The 15361-nt window shown below is 35.1% G+C and overlaps 2 protein-coding genes across 2 annotated transcripts; one reads left to right on the top strand and one right to left on the bottom strand.

The window, feature by feature from the left end:
• The first annotated feature begins 923 nt into the window (after window positions 1-923).
• On the top strand, window positions 924-6959 carry LOC130818873 (uncharacterized). Its single transcript, XM_057685126.1, has 9 exons — window positions 924-1211; window positions 1551-1664; window positions 2674-2859; window positions 2940-3051; window positions 3166-3197; window positions 3318-3470; window positions 3586-6104; window positions 6473-6544; window positions 6629-6959. The coding sequence occupies exons 2-9, from the start codon at window positions 1597-1599 to the stop codon at window positions 6673-6675; spliced, it is 3189 nt and encodes a 1062-aa protein (XP_057541109.1). The 5' UTR covers window positions 924-1211; window positions 1551-1596; the 3' UTR covers window positions 6676-6959.
• A 1547-nt stretch (window positions 6960-8506) lies between these two features.
• Window positions 8507-15093, bottom strand: LOC130818872 (uncharacterized). Its single transcript, XM_057685125.1, has 10 exons — window positions 14719-15093; window positions 12433-12487; window positions 11416-11451; window positions 11285-11329; window positions 11002-11085; window positions 10688-10753; window positions 10551-10589; window positions 10300-10399; window positions 9681-9841; window positions 8507-8974 (listed from the first exon to the last, which is right to left on the bottom strand). The coding sequence occupies exons 1-10, from the start codon at window positions 14907-14909 to the stop codon at window positions 8951-8953; spliced, it is 801 nt and encodes a 266-aa protein (XP_057541108.1). The 5' UTR covers window positions 14910-15093; the 3' UTR covers window positions 8507-8950.
• Window positions 15094-15361: the final 268 nt, after the last annotated feature.

Here is a 15361-nt window from a genome sequence, read left to right as displayed (position 1 = left end):
CAATCAGTATTCGAAAACACAGCATCAATGGAAGAATATTCACGATCAGGATACATATCAGGCTCAGGTGTGTAAATGGGTTCACATTCAGAGTCAAGTTCTCTCCCCCACTTAGGATCAGTCTCAACAGAAGTTAAGTCATCATAGTAATCAAAAGACTCTTCCTCAAACGACTTCAGACCAGATCTAGGGTTTTCATCAACAAACCCCTTCAACTCAATCTTAGTAGACGATTTGTAAGGGGATTTGGGGATTCTCTGATAAACAGAAGCACGCGAGTTAGGGTTTTTCATGGTTGAGTTGAATGGCGAGTTAGGGTTCTTCAGGGGTGAGGTCAAACGTGACTGAGGGTTCTTCGCTGGAGATTTCAAAGGAAAACTGAGATTTTCAATGAGAAGAGATAGAAGAACATGAAAGCACAAAAGAAGATGAAGAAGACACAACCCAGATCTAGGATTATTAGAGGATTACAAAGAGGGAGGCAGAGGAAGATGATGAAGAAAGAACCCAAATTTAGGGTTCAAGATTGAACACGAAAACATGGAAGGGGGATAAGGATGGGTAGGATTTAGGGTTAAAAAGGGAGGGAGTGGTTAATGGGTGGGTAGATTAATTAGGTTTAAGATGTTTTGATTAATGAAAAGGGTGATCAATTAGTATGTGTAATGGGGGTATAATTGAAAATAATATAAATCCACTAAGAGCATAAAGGTCAAAAAATCATACTAAAAATGAAAATAGGACAATTAACGTGATCTAATTAAAAAGAAAATTGGACGTATAAGAAGAATAGGGTGAGTATGATTTTTTTTTATTTCAATGTCACCTACTTTCCACGTAGCCCAAACATGGTGGCTCTTCACCGTCTACTCATTATTAGTTCTATAACTATTATTAGACTGCTTGTTGCTACTTGCTAGTCTCAATCTGCGTCATCTTCCACACATATTCTTCCTTACCTCTTTTCTTTCTCTCTCTTCTCCTTCTGTAAATTTTACTCTACTCTTTTCCTCTTTTTGTTTTTTTTTTTTCCAAAAAAACATACATAATCCTCAAATAAAAAAAAAAATTTAAATAAAGAAAGAGTACAAGTAAAAGCACACAAAACCACATGTACTTGAGAAGTCTCCCACAAGATCTGTCCTCCCTCATCTCCTCCTAACCTTCTACTTTCTCTTACTACCTTCACCTCTAATTGGACTACTCCCTCGGTAATTTTCCCATTTTCCCCTTTCTAAGCTTTTCATTCTCACCAATGTTTTTTTTTTTTTTTTTTTTTTGAATCTTCGATGACTTTTCAGAACCAAGTATAATCGATTTCCTGTCTTCAAAATTTGAACTGTATATCATAAATTGTTTATTTATTTTTAATTATTAGGTACATTTCCTTTTTGGGTATTTTCTGTTTGCTAGATCTGCGATTTGACCTATATCAATTGCTAAGTAGATTCTTTGAGTTCATTTCTTTTTAGCTGTTTTTTGTGCTAATTTTGGAATACTTTTGAGGGTTTTTGATTAAAAAAATAACAACTAATTGGTACCTTTTTCAGGTTTTCGGCTGTTGAAATTTGAAGATTGTTGAATCTTAATTCAAAAATGGAGTCTGATTTAGCAGCTGATGCTATACTAGACTGTGTTACTTTCCAAATATTGCCAGAAAACAGGTCAGATTGTTATTTTATTTGTTTATGTTCTTTCTCAAATCTACTTATTATGTACAGAAAATTAGTGTAAAGGGTAGGAAAAGTTAATCAGGTTTTTTTTTTTGGAATCAATTATTTAATTGTTTTCTGGTTTGTAATGTTAATGTTGGAGATTATGGGTAGTGGGGTCACTGTGTTTTAAAATAGAAATTGTTGCTTTATGATCTGCAAATTAAATCTTCAAATCAAGATTTTGTCTTTGATTGAAATTTGGATGTGGAAAAAGATACTCCCATGTTGCATTCAAATGAGGGAGAGAGGGAAATTGAAATTTGGCTTATCTGTCGGCAGCTCAACACTTTACCATGTATTACTACTATTTCACATAGTGATACCTTATGTTGTTGCTTGTGAATATACTCATTGTCCTCTTAAATTTGCTATATAAATCCAAAAACATACTCCAGTTTGTTAATGTAGCAATTTTCAACGGACACAAAAGTATGTGTGAAGAGTGTACTAGGTTATAATTGATATCAATGAAATCGCTGCAATGTCCAAGCATGAGGTTTAAATTCGAGTGTTTAATGTTACGACTCTTTTGGTTAATGTACTAATGGGTGGTAATGAGAATGATTTCCAGTGTAAATTTTCATGATATGTATCATATCATTACCATGGTAACGAAAGTTTGAACATAAAAATGTTTTTTTCACAATTTTTCATTACCAGTTTGCCATCTAATACCATATGTTCAAGTAGTAATGCATTGGAATGCATTTTGCGAAGAAAATGAGATTGCTGAAAGAGAATAAGTATATTTTTATCAAAATTACACCAATATTTCATTACCATTCCCACCATTTAATACCAATTACCAAACGAGCCGTAAAAGTAAATAATGCAATTATGTATATTAGTATTTGATCACTTTTTACTTTCTACAAGCACCTAATGGAAGTTTCATGATGTGATCCAAGTTTTAGATGAAACTAAAAGCTTTAATCATGACATATATCTTCCATTTTAGGTATGGTGCTTGCGTATGTTGCGAGGGCAAAGAGGTGATGGTTAGGGATGGTCCTCTTGATCAGCTACTGGAACATCTACCCAACTTAAAGGATCAAATTGTGAAAGGTTCCTGTGATAACTTCAAATTAGAGCTACCAAATTCCATTGGTGACAGAACATGGTTCACAAAAGTCACAGTATTGAGGTCTCAATCTCTGCATCTTTATCCCCTCTCGTGTTAAAACCTGGCCATAGACTTTGCTAAATTAGCTAATGTACGTACAGGTTTCTTCACATGATTGGCATCCCGGATGCACTTAAGAAATCTATTGCTATCAATAATGAGATGTCCCAATTAGAGGAAACAAGAAAGTTCCACCTTTCATTGTATACCCAGGTAATGTAATATGTCATAAATTGGCTGTTAAGTTTTCTACTATGGCCGTGAATTGTGGTACTAACTTGTGTTGCAAATGGCAAACACGGCTGCCATGGGGTTTGGTTGGCGCAGGCTGAAAAGAACATGTCATCGGATAACTCAAAGTAATCAATCTTTGCTCGCAGTTTCTTTTTCAATGCTTAGTTTTTTTTTTTTTTTTTTTGTATCTGTAGACCATGTTTGCATCACATCCACTGAAACATAGGTGTCTATGCTATTACTAGGAATGAATTACTTCGGGCAATGGACTCTAGAATTGCAGCTTTGACAGAAGAATTGGTTTCAACTTTCAACTTGGCAGCTGGTGCTGCAATCTCCTTCCAAGAGATGACTAGACTCCAAGAATTTTGTCGACACTTTGGAAATATAGATCTCAGGTATGTATATCATATCATATCAATCATCTGGTACTTGCAATTGAATGATTAAGCCCGTAATTTGTAAGAATTTATAATTTTCTTTTTACTTTGTTTTCATCTAAAATATTTCTAGAAATCTGTTGATGAGGTTGTCGGAGAAAAGCCAGGAAGGTCAGTCCATTGCTCCTGTGAGCAATAAGCAGAATCCCGTTCCATTAGTTTCAAAGACTGACTATATAAACAAGATAAATGGAAATAGTAATACCCAAATAGTGGGACAATCAAATTCCTTGAAACCTGTTCAGTACAATGCGTCGCCAGCAAAAGCTGCTGAAATTGAGAGGCAAAACTTGTCAGAGAGTGATGACTCATCATTTTCAAGTGAAGATGATCAGCCACCTGCTACTGAAAGAAGTCGAACACTTATAAGATCTGCATCTCCGCGAAGATCAGCATCTCCTATGCGAAAGGTCCAAATAGGTAGGTCAGGATCTCGTCGGACACCTGCCCTAGCTATTAAAAGCCTTCCTTACTTTCCTCCTAGAGAGAGGATCCCATCTTACAGAGACACAGTTGATGATTGTAAATCTGAAGAATCTGAGGAACTGAACAAAAAGACTGAAATCAATGTGACTCGAATGAGTGTTCAGGATGCTATTAGTTTGTTTGAAAGCAGACAGAAAGATCAAGGAGTTGAGAGCCAGAAAAAGGCAGATAGCTCTACTAACACAAACAAGGCAGTATTGAGGAGATGGAGTTCTGGGATGAGTGAGTCTCAAAAGTTCATGACACATGACACGATGGAGCACACAACTCCAGAGAATCATGCTGAAGATGAGAATGCGGATACTCAAAAGAGTACAGAAGTAAAACTGGTTGCAGTTCCTGCTTCTGAAGATCAGGAAATCAAAGAGACTATGAATATTGATATGGGATTAGAGGGAAGCAAAAAATCGGCCCCAAGTTCGAGTGAAGACGAGGTTCCAGCTTGCCAGCTAGAGGAGATTTGTGAAAAACTAGATTCAGCTGAATGGAATAGGCAAAAAGAAGAGGAATTGAATAAGATGCTGATGAATTTTGCTCAGTATAATCTTAGCAACAAGAGTACAGAGCCAGATAGTAACAGGAAACGCATTTCTCGGTTGGGTCAAAATGGTGGACTTAATGCTCAACAAAAGGAGAGAAAGGATGAAAAATTTTCGGCGACAAAATCTGGAAAGAGAGTAGAAAAACATTCAGGTAACAATAAACAGAGAATGCCAGATAAGCCTAAGCCAGAAAAATCTTCTGCCAGGGTAAGCGATATAGGAAAGAAGCTCCCAGCTGGTCGAACTCCAATTGTTAACAAAAATTCACCCGTCTCTTCAAACCCTAAAAAAGAACCTTTAAAATCTGCTGTGCCAAAGAAGGTTATGTCTAAATCCTCAACCCTACCCGCCACTAGGAAATCATGGCCATCAACACCATCACCAAGACTCACAGGGGCAGCATCAACTAAAAGTCCGACAGTAACATCTTCTTTGGTTACTTCAGTACCTCGTCAAAAATGCCAATCTCCAGCACCTCGTCAGAAACCCCAATTACCTGGAACAATATCACGGCCAACCCCTAAGTTAGAAAAACCTCAGCTGCAACAAAAAGATGTCAAGAAACAACAGGTTGATACTAAAAAGAATTTGAAAGTGGATGATAGTAAAAGCCGTGCGGTACCAAAAAGTGGGAAAACGACCAGGATAAAAGCAGTGACGGCTCGTGAAGAGGATGCTGCTGCTGCTGCTGCTGTCAATCCTGCCAAAGCAGTCGTGCGTAAGGTGACCAAAAAGAGTAGTGTGGTCCCACTTGAAGTGAAGCCTTCAACTCGCAAGGTCCTTGAAAAAAGCCCTGTAAAAAGTGTCCCGGAGAAAAGCCCTGTAAAAATTCCTACTAATCAAAAGAGAGAAATCCCTCATGCAGATGAAAATTTTAGCAAATCTGAAGATCCTGTTAATGTAGTGGAAAATTTGGGGACGGTTATTTCAGATAAAATGGATGATGTGGAAGTTCAAGAATCTGAGACCAGGGATGGTCCGCATATTGAACTACAAATGGAATCAGACACCGAAAAAATTGAAAATGGTAGGGGAACGCATATTTCCGTTGAATCCCCTACCAATGGTGAAGTTAGTGAGAGCTTGTTAGAGTTGCCAATAAATAATCAGATTGAACCTGCAGAAGAGTCACAAATATCACCAGCTGCCTGGGAGGAAAGTAATGAGCAAGATGCCACTCTTCCTCCTGATGACACCTCTACCTCTTTGGCAAATCCTGATGAAGTGGCCTCATCCGGAATGAGAGTTCGTCATTCACTCTCACAGATGCTTCTACAAGAAAGCAGCGAACCTGATATAATTGAGTGGGGAAATGCTGAACATCCGCCTTCCATGGTCTATCAAAAAGATGCCCCGAAAGGCTTAAAACGACTCTTGAAATTTGCTCGGAAGAACAAAGAAGCAAATGGAGCTGCTTGGGCAAGCCCATATACATCTGAAGGAGAGGATGATGGAGATGAATATAGGAGCCTTGGTAAAAGAAACTCAGACAATCTGCTGAAGGTTGCCCTCCACTCAAAAAACTATGCCGAGGGTTTTTTGTCTGATAACGAACCACTCTCTGGTATGTTCTCTGCTGTTATTATTGGTGTCAAATTATTTATTTAAGTAATCTTCTTATACTGTTAGACCTGGAAAACTTGACTTAACACGAAATAGCATATTGTGAACCTTAAATTGAGTGCCATTCTGACCAAAATTAACATGACCTTGTTCATTACTGACAACAAACAAATATGACCCAACTTGCACGGAATGACTGATGAGCACTGAATACGAAACTGAACCATGACCCTTTTGCCTCCTCTACTGTCAATCCTCATCGTTATATTGAAAATACGACAGAGCATATATTTGTTCACAAAACGATGCTTTCTGCAAGTGTTTGTTCCCAAGATTTTATTGTTCCTTACACATTGTTCTTGTGTGTAGCGCGATCAAATGCAAGCAACAGCTCTGCTAGAAGTTCAAATAAGTTTCAAGATGGCCATGGTTCTTCAAAAGGTTAGTCATATAGAAATACTAAAGTAATTGATGCCTTATAACCGCCCGACACTTCTGGTGACTCCTGTTCATTGTCATTTTCAGGTGCGAGATCTTTCTTCTCTCTGTCTGCATTTAGGGGGAAAAATTGAGACTCCGCCTCATGAAATTCAGGGAGACGCCTAATTTTGCTATAATCGATTGTTGTTTAGCTTGCTCCCTTTTGTATGCTATATAATTTAAATTGTGCAGTTAATTGATTTGCATCTACAGATGCTTATGAATGTTTTCTTTCATTGGCATTCGTCAGCGGTCGAGGGGCCAGGATGTATATTTTTTATGTAAAATGTAGAGCAAGCAAGAAGACACTTTTAGGACATAGAACAGGCTGTGTAGAAATTACAAGTTTTCAATTCAAATACTATTTAAATCTCAACCCTTCATATTGTCATTAATCTTCTATAGTTGAGAATTGGAACATGTAAATCTGTTATGATGCTCCCCAAATTACTGAAACTGGACATCTTGTTAAAACTGCAGCCTGCAGGAAGATGATATAATGGAAAGGTGAGATGAGTGGATTAGTGTAGTCTTTTGAAAATCCATAAATTATCATTAATTTACATTCATCAATTATTTAATTTAAATCACATAATAAAGTTTATAAATTTTAAGAGGATATTTGCAAATATAAAATCTCCATTAATTGATATTAATTACATAATATTAATTTATGGTTTATAAATTTTTTTATAGGATATTTGTAAAAGAATGTAGTTTAAGTAGATATAATGTGTGATCTAATATAATAGGTCTAGTGTTTAGAATTGCAATGTTAATGCAATTTGATCATGTAAATTAGTTTTTTTTTTTTTTTTTTTTTTTTTTAATTTTTATTTTTTAAATAATTATAGGCCAGGCATGATCCTAAAATATAGTATACAAATAGCAAATTGACAATAAGACAAATAAAGTACAATTCAATCACAATTTTAATCATCAAATTGAATCTTACTAATTAAATAATTACAAGTTCAAAAATTAGAAGTTAAACTTACAAATGTCATTCAACAAACTTTAACTTTTAAACTATTCATATCCTTCAATAATATAACAAATTGACAATTATAACAAATTAAATCAATTTTGGTCGGTATAAATTAATTACAATCTATAAAAATGATTAGTAAAAATTAAGTTAACTAGACAAGACTTAAGCTGGACGATGAATGTATGAAAGGGTGTCGAGGCTTGGGAGTCAAATGGTCATAGCTTTTACACACTATTAGTCTAACTCCTTTTTTACTAGCTTCCTATTTTGACTAGCTTTCTTTTTTGTTGTTAGTAACGGTGAATAGATATGACCGATAAAGTTAAAATGCTTTATGTCTCCTTCCCCTTGAATCCTACACCCTAAATCAAATTTTTTTTAATTAGGAATATATAATAAAATTAATTAGGAAAATTTATCAAAATAATCCTACCTATTGTCTATCTGTATGAATAATCCCTATTATTGATTAAAACTAAATAATACAACCTTTGTTTATTATTTGTTGACAGTACCCTTTTCACATTTTAACAGACTATTATAGACACCTATCATCCAAGAGGAGTAAAGCTAGAATAATTAAAAAGCATAAGAGGGAAGAAAAAGTGAGTGTAACGGCTAGTAAGTACCTACAATAGCCGGTTAAAATGTCGAAAAGGGTGCTATCAGCAAATAATATACAAAAGTTGGATTATTAAGAAATAATTAATAGTGGGGATTAATCAAAACAGATGGACAATAGGTGAGATAATTTTAGGCAATTTTTCCAATTAATTAATATTATTAACTAAAACAAATAATACAATTTAAAATTCATTAAAATTAATGAATAAATAACAAAAGTTAAAGAACTATAACCGTATTGTATAATAATGGAAAAAGGAAGATATAATAATGGAGAAAGGAAGATGAGAGTTTAGATGGAAGCAAACTAGGCAATTTGGTCTGTTTTTATAGAAATTTTGTTCACTGTTATTAACAGAACAGAAAAATAACTAGTTTGAACAATCACAATACCTCTCAAAGTTTCTCGTAAACAAAAACAAAAATAAACATTTGGTTCAATGTTGAACTCCTTTGCATCCTCATTCATGGTAGTATTCCTTTTACCAAGTTGCCACTGGCTGCAGCTCGATCATCACATTTCACTTCCATTGCTTATCAGCCTATACATATAAACAAATCATGGAAGAGTATGTTCCGCTACACACGCCAAGAACAACGAATGGTTTCCAAGGGCTTAGAGATGCTTTTAAGCCATCTCCTGAATCCTGATGTTCTGTGCTTGATGTTCCATCTAAGACTGAATTACTTGTCCAAAAAGAGACGAGGAGCCAACATTGTATCACTCTGATGATCATCATGTTATGTTTCTATCACAAATGCTGCCTTTGTTTAGCCTGCATTAGTATTACAAGTTTACGACATTGTAACAGTAAGTTTAAGAAATATGCAAATTAATTCGATAACAGATAGTTCGAGTTAATGGAGGGTAATAGCACTAAAGTACATTGAGAACGCAACGATTGTTATCAGCAAAAGAATGCAACACCAGTGATGGAATGTATTGAACTGTACTAGAGTGCTTGGTGTTAGAGTATATAATATATCCTGGGGCCTTAACCATCAATTTAAGCTTTTGGTTGAGTTGGTTTCACAACATAGTATCAAACGCCAATGTGACAAGAGGTTATGGGTTCAAATATCGACCACCCCTCATTTAAAGTGGAATATTTAGCGCCGGGTATGAGGACTTATGCTACATTCACACTTCTAGCCCAAAAGGGCTCTCATGTGAGAGGGCGTGTTAGAGTATATAACATATCCAGGCCTCAACCATTAGCTTAAGCTTTTGGTTGAGTTGGTTTCCTCGACACTTTGATGTCATTGCTAATTTTCGTCCTTTATTCGCTGCTTAAACTTAGAGAGGTCGTCTATGGAATCCTTGCCACAATGTCTCCTCGATTAGGGAAATTCTATAGTGGTTGGGTTTTATAGCTAACCACCACAACATGCAATCTCAAGGAATTTGTCGACGATTGGCACTACTACTCCTGTCAAATGCTTACGAAAATTTATTCAATCAAATTTGAGCTAATCACATACCAGTTTAAGATGTTTTACGGCTTCAACCCCAGTTGAAGCTGCCAGTTGTGCTCGTTTATATATAGCGTCGAAGTCTCCCCGATCAATTGCTTCTTTCTGAAAAATGGCATCTGACAGCACTACTGCTGATGCTCCTCGAGTGATGAATTCAGTTATCAGATCTTCAACATAGGATACATCAAAATTTTCAGTAAAATGAATGTTTGTGATAGGAACTGTAGTTATCATGGTCAGATTCCAATGGACAGTTTTAAATTATACACACAAATAATAGACCAAAAACAATATACTCTACAATATTCGACCATTCGTATAAAATTATATATACATATTTTACATATTCTTATAAAATTATTTTGTGAGTTTCCATAAGAGAGAAATGGAGCTGCTAGGAACAGGAGAGTGGAGGAACGTTACTTCCGCTCAAATTTTATAGAAAGGTGTTTACAAAAACACATTTTAAACACAATTTTTACGACAAATCCTCGGTCAAATTTAACAATGGAAATGAATGACAAAACTTTCCGAAAAAAATAATTTCCTCCAAGCCGAACATTCACTTGATTAACATCACACCCACAATTGATGAGATACACAAAAGTTTAAACAGAATATATACTCAATTTAATTCCTTGAGAAGCAACCATTGGAATGTGGTGAAAAGGCTTCTTAATGGCTGACATATACTCGAGGCCGCCTAGTGCAGAAATGGGATACACCTAATCAAACCAAATCCAAAAGTAACATAAAATAGGTAAATTTTTTTCTTTAATTTCAAAGAATAGCATGTAATCCAAAAAATATCAAATGAATACAAGAAATAAACAGGGTCACCATATTTATAAAATTCTAAAGGATGACAAAAGTTACCTTGACAATCCTTGCACCAGCATTGTAAGCAGATAATATCTGCAATAATTAAGAATGGCATATGAATAGAGATGCTCACAAATAGTAAGGAGCATTAAATGTTTTCAAACAGAAAAGAAGACAGAAAATAAGCATACTTCTGTTGGAGTCATGGCACCAGGCATGTACAAAACTTCATGGTCATGGGCATCAGCAAGTACATTCTGAAGATAAGTAACAAATTCATTATTTCTGTATATCTTGAATCACTAAGCAGCTTCTAAAAACATGATAATAAAAGAGATAACCCCCCGATCCACCCATTCTACCACACATGCACACAAGCACACACACAAACTATTTTGCCCGAAAAAAGGGGAAACAAATTGAGTGAGTTGCTTAACTCAATATTATGTCCTTGAATCAAAAGAAAATGTCGGATGGAGGGCGTCAGAAGTTATCGAAAGAATACCTTGATCATTGCAGGACTCATAAGGAACTTGGCACCAACCTTCATTGCAACTTTAGCATCTTCAGCATTCAGAACAGTTCCCACCTAAATTAAATGGTTTGAGCACAATTAAGCTTCGCAGAGTTACTTTTATTCATTTGAATCAACCTCTAATGCGGATGAGCACATTCAGGGGTTATCTAATGGTTATGACTACATCATACAGAAACGGCCTAAAGCAATGGATGAAGTAAGTAGAATGGGATAGAGAACGAGAGAAGTTAGAACCAAAAGATAATCTTACCCCTAAAGTCATAGTCGGATACTCCAACACAAGCTGGTGCAAGACCTGTATCATTGAGACTAAAGTGATGCTAGCGAAGCCAATTGGCAAGTAGAATTAGAGATGGCTAAAAAGCTCTACAAATGAATTACCTCAAATACATCTGGAGTGGACATCACAATCTCCAACTACATGTTAAATATAAAACAAACGTATCAAAAAATCAAGAATATACAAAGGAAAGTCAGTTAAATAGTAATATCAAGCTACAAAAGCTCTACTTCCAGTTAGATCTAACAGCATAAAAGAGAAAAGGAAAAAGCCTTAGTCATCAAGATTAAAACAGAAAATTACAGATTTTGCTCTGAGACATTATTGGACGGCAGATAACCCATTGCAAAAGTTACGGATGCATTTGAAGCATAAACAAAAGACATGAAAAAAAATTAGGAAAAGACACAAAGCTTTTATCCTATTATAAGGGAAATTTTTTCATTTTTGTTCCTATGGAGCATAACTCCCCGTGTGAGTGCTCATCACTAATTATTGGTCTGAAGTCTGAATAAAGGAGGAGGGTGATCATAGGTTTGTGACAACGAGCTCAGTAAAAACTAGACGCATCCCATGATCATGAACCAAAAATCAATTCTCGTGGTTGAATCTTTAGGGACTCAAAAAGAAGGCGAGGAAGACCAAAGATTACATGGAGAGCAAGAGTGGAAAAGGATATGAAAGATTTGGACTTACAGGTTGAGATGGTAGAAAACTGAAATGAATGGAGATGAAGAATCCAAGTGGATGACCATTGAAAATGATCTATTGATCATGTAGTTGATCTAAATCCTTTGAGATTAAGGCTTTAGCAATAGTGTTGTTCCTATGGAGTGTAATCATTGTTATCGACAAACTCTCATGTTGATCTATTTTGGTTCATCCCCATAATGTTGGTATTAAAGCATAGAAATTTTTGTTGTAGCTCATGCAAAGTGCAGGAGAATTAGATGAAAACTCAAGACATTTCAATAGAGACAACTTGTAGTATACCCTTTAAGCGTGTCATTAGTCAAGTTACTAGAATCATAAACCGATATAATGTCTACAGTCTACTTTTCTTATGAAATATACTCAATAAAGAATTTCAACTTTTGATTCCAAAGCAAGTCACTTACAGCTTTGATGCCACCATGTAGTGCTGCTCTAGCTGCTCCAAGTGCTTGCTCTGCACTAATACATGAAGAAGTATAAACCACCATTCCTTCTATGTACATGTACAAGGAATTCAAATCAATTCATATAAATAATTTCAAATGATAACATTTCTTTTTCAAATTACTCAATGTTAACAATTGTGACTTGAATCAAGCCATATGTTTGGAGATTTGACCATGGAAAGCTTTACATGTTGTATGTGGAAGATAAGTTGTTTTAAATCAAGCTATTAGAGTTTATTAAATATGTGATTTTCATGGCTAGGTTTATGCATAGCTTGTTTGGTGTATATGCAAGGAGTTTGGTGATCTTGGGAAAGGTACTTGAGGTTTATGGTGGTGTTATTGTCAAGCATGGGGAGAAAGAAGATGCTTGGACCGTTGTTTTGAAGTGCACTAGTAAACTTTGTGAATTAAGCCAAGGTCATGCTTGAGCTTCATTATCCTCTCAACTCTCAAGTCTTCCATGCTTATGTATAATCACTCTCCCTCTACTTTCTTCCACACCCCTTTGTTATCTCACCTCATGTAATACCTTCATCGTACTTTAATTTTGATACTAGCTCTCTATCCTTTAAAGTTTTAACACACATATAAATACAAAAACCTTTCCTATCGGAGGACATAGTCATGTCAATAAATCTTGTAAATTTGGTGTTCTTAATAAATTGTTTTGCATTAAATCTTATAACTTGTATAATTAGTTTAGCTTATAGTTTCACCTTCAAGCCAAAATTTTCAACACGGGTTCTACTTTGGTCGTCGCATCCGCATCTACACTCCAAATTATAACACTCAACAGCATGCACATAAATCAAAGTCGAACAATAACTATTTGATATTTTTAAGCTACATATATTCACCCTATCTTTTCAATTTGCTAACCCAATTCAAGCAATCAAGAACACAATCAAACTAACACAAAGATTTAAGTGGTTCACCCCTAATTGGGATACGTCCATAGTTCTAGCCTAGATGTCTTATTACTTCTTCAATGGTTCTCCAATGGAGGTACAAAAGTGATGATGATTACAATTGAGAGAGTAAGAGAATAAGAAAGTAGAGAGATTTTGTAGAGAGAGAAAGAGGTTAAGAAAGCATTCATACTAATAAATGTGTTTAGCCCTATTTATAATGCATGGGGTCTAAACACTTACATATAATCCTACAAAAATCAAGAATTGAAACAAGAAAGAAAGCAATTTTGTTCCACCACATAAAGCCGAGTCAGCTTCCCATAGGCCAGGAGGAACGTCTACTTGACTTTCTCTTTTGTCTCCAAAATGCTTTTGTTCCTTTGAAAGCCAATTCCCTTATGGGGATGTTTGGCAATTGGTTGTTAGTTGTTAGCGGTTGGCTTTTTTAGTTGGCTTGTTTGACCAACTGGAAATGTTGGTTGTTTTGTTGGCTTTTAAGCTAGTTGAAAAAGCCAGTTGTTTGTGGAAATATTTGGTAAATTTAGGTATTAACTGTTAGCTGTTTATTAGAGAAAAAGTAGACCAACAAGCCAAAAACCAACCAAAAAAGCTAGTTGGAGCAGCTTTTTCATTTTGGCTTAAAAGTTAGCTTTTCAGCTGCTTTAAAAGTCATTTAGCAAACACTTTTTTTTGGTTGTTTGACCAACCAACAACCTAAACGCCAAAAGCCAACAAAAAAGCTAAACCAAAAGCCACTTACCAAATTACTTTTTTTAACCTCTTTACACTGCATTACATTTTACCATGAATTAAGGACTAAGTCACACCCAATCACCCTTAAAACACCACAGAAATTTTCGATTATACAATATTGAATTGTCAATGACTTTAACTATGACTTTTTAAGCCACTTAATATAATGTAGGGATCAGACACTACTCAATAATCTAGTTCAATTTGACAATGATTGCCAAAATTTACGCACTTGAAAGCTTCACCGCCATCCATGAGAGTTGCAACTAAACATAAGTTAAAGATAAGGTAGGTCATCCACATAAGTAGCAATATGCTAATTTCCATGGCTCCATAACATCAAATATCATGTAGCTTGGGAATCTTACCCATTCATTTATACTATAATTAAAAATCAATATATCATCTTTACTTGACTCAATATGTCATGAATTTAAGATGAAAATTCCAAAAGTTGAATTAAAGATAAACGAACACAAAAATAAAGAATTTAAGTGAAGACCCAAATAAATATAACAACAATGAACTCAAATAAACATTGTCATCAGATAAAGAAAGAGAATTAAACAATAAGTACCTGGGAGCTCGAAGGCAAGCAATGACAGCAGTGTTGTGAATATCAGAAATAGTTTTGAAAAGTGGAGATCTGACTGAGGATGTTTCAGTAGATTTGCATTTGCATGTCAATTTGGAATTCCCAACAACCATAAGACTAGGGGCAGGTGTAGGAGGGTAAAAACCTCTAATACTCCCAGCAGCAGCAGCCATATCCACTCTTGTTAGGCACTGTAACACATTTCATGATATCTTCTCAATTCTATTTTTAGCTATTTTTCTTTTACTCTAAATTGTAATTATCCCGTGTTTGATGCATAGGAACGGGATTAAAATTAAAATTTGAAAAAAAAAAAATCTTAATCAATTTCCAACAATCTATTATTAAGGGATTGGTACTAGATGAGTGGGAATCAATAAAAAATGCAAAAAACGTTTATAACTTAATAAATATTTTACAAACCAAACAAAAAATATTAGGATTCTCAAATTATTTTTCAAACATAAATTCTTACTTGAGACCATCTTTATAAAAGACGCGTCTTAAATGTAATGGCCCATTATTACTAAAAACAACCATCAAAAAAACACACGCTCCGTAATCCGATTTTGAGTTGATGTTATAACCTATTGAAATTGATATTATAACCTGTCAGAGTTGGTAT

Source organism: Amaranthus tricolor, chromosome 7, assembly GCF_026212465.1.
Source record: "Amaranthus tricolor cultivar Red isolate AtriRed21 chromosome 7, ASM2621246v1, whole genome shotgun sequence".
Classification (NCBI taxonomy): domain Eukaryota; kingdom Viridiplantae; phylum Streptophyta; class Magnoliopsida; order Caryophyllales; family Amaranthaceae; genus Amaranthus; species Amaranthus tricolor.
This window is presented reverse-complemented; position numbering and strand designations above follow the sequence as displayed.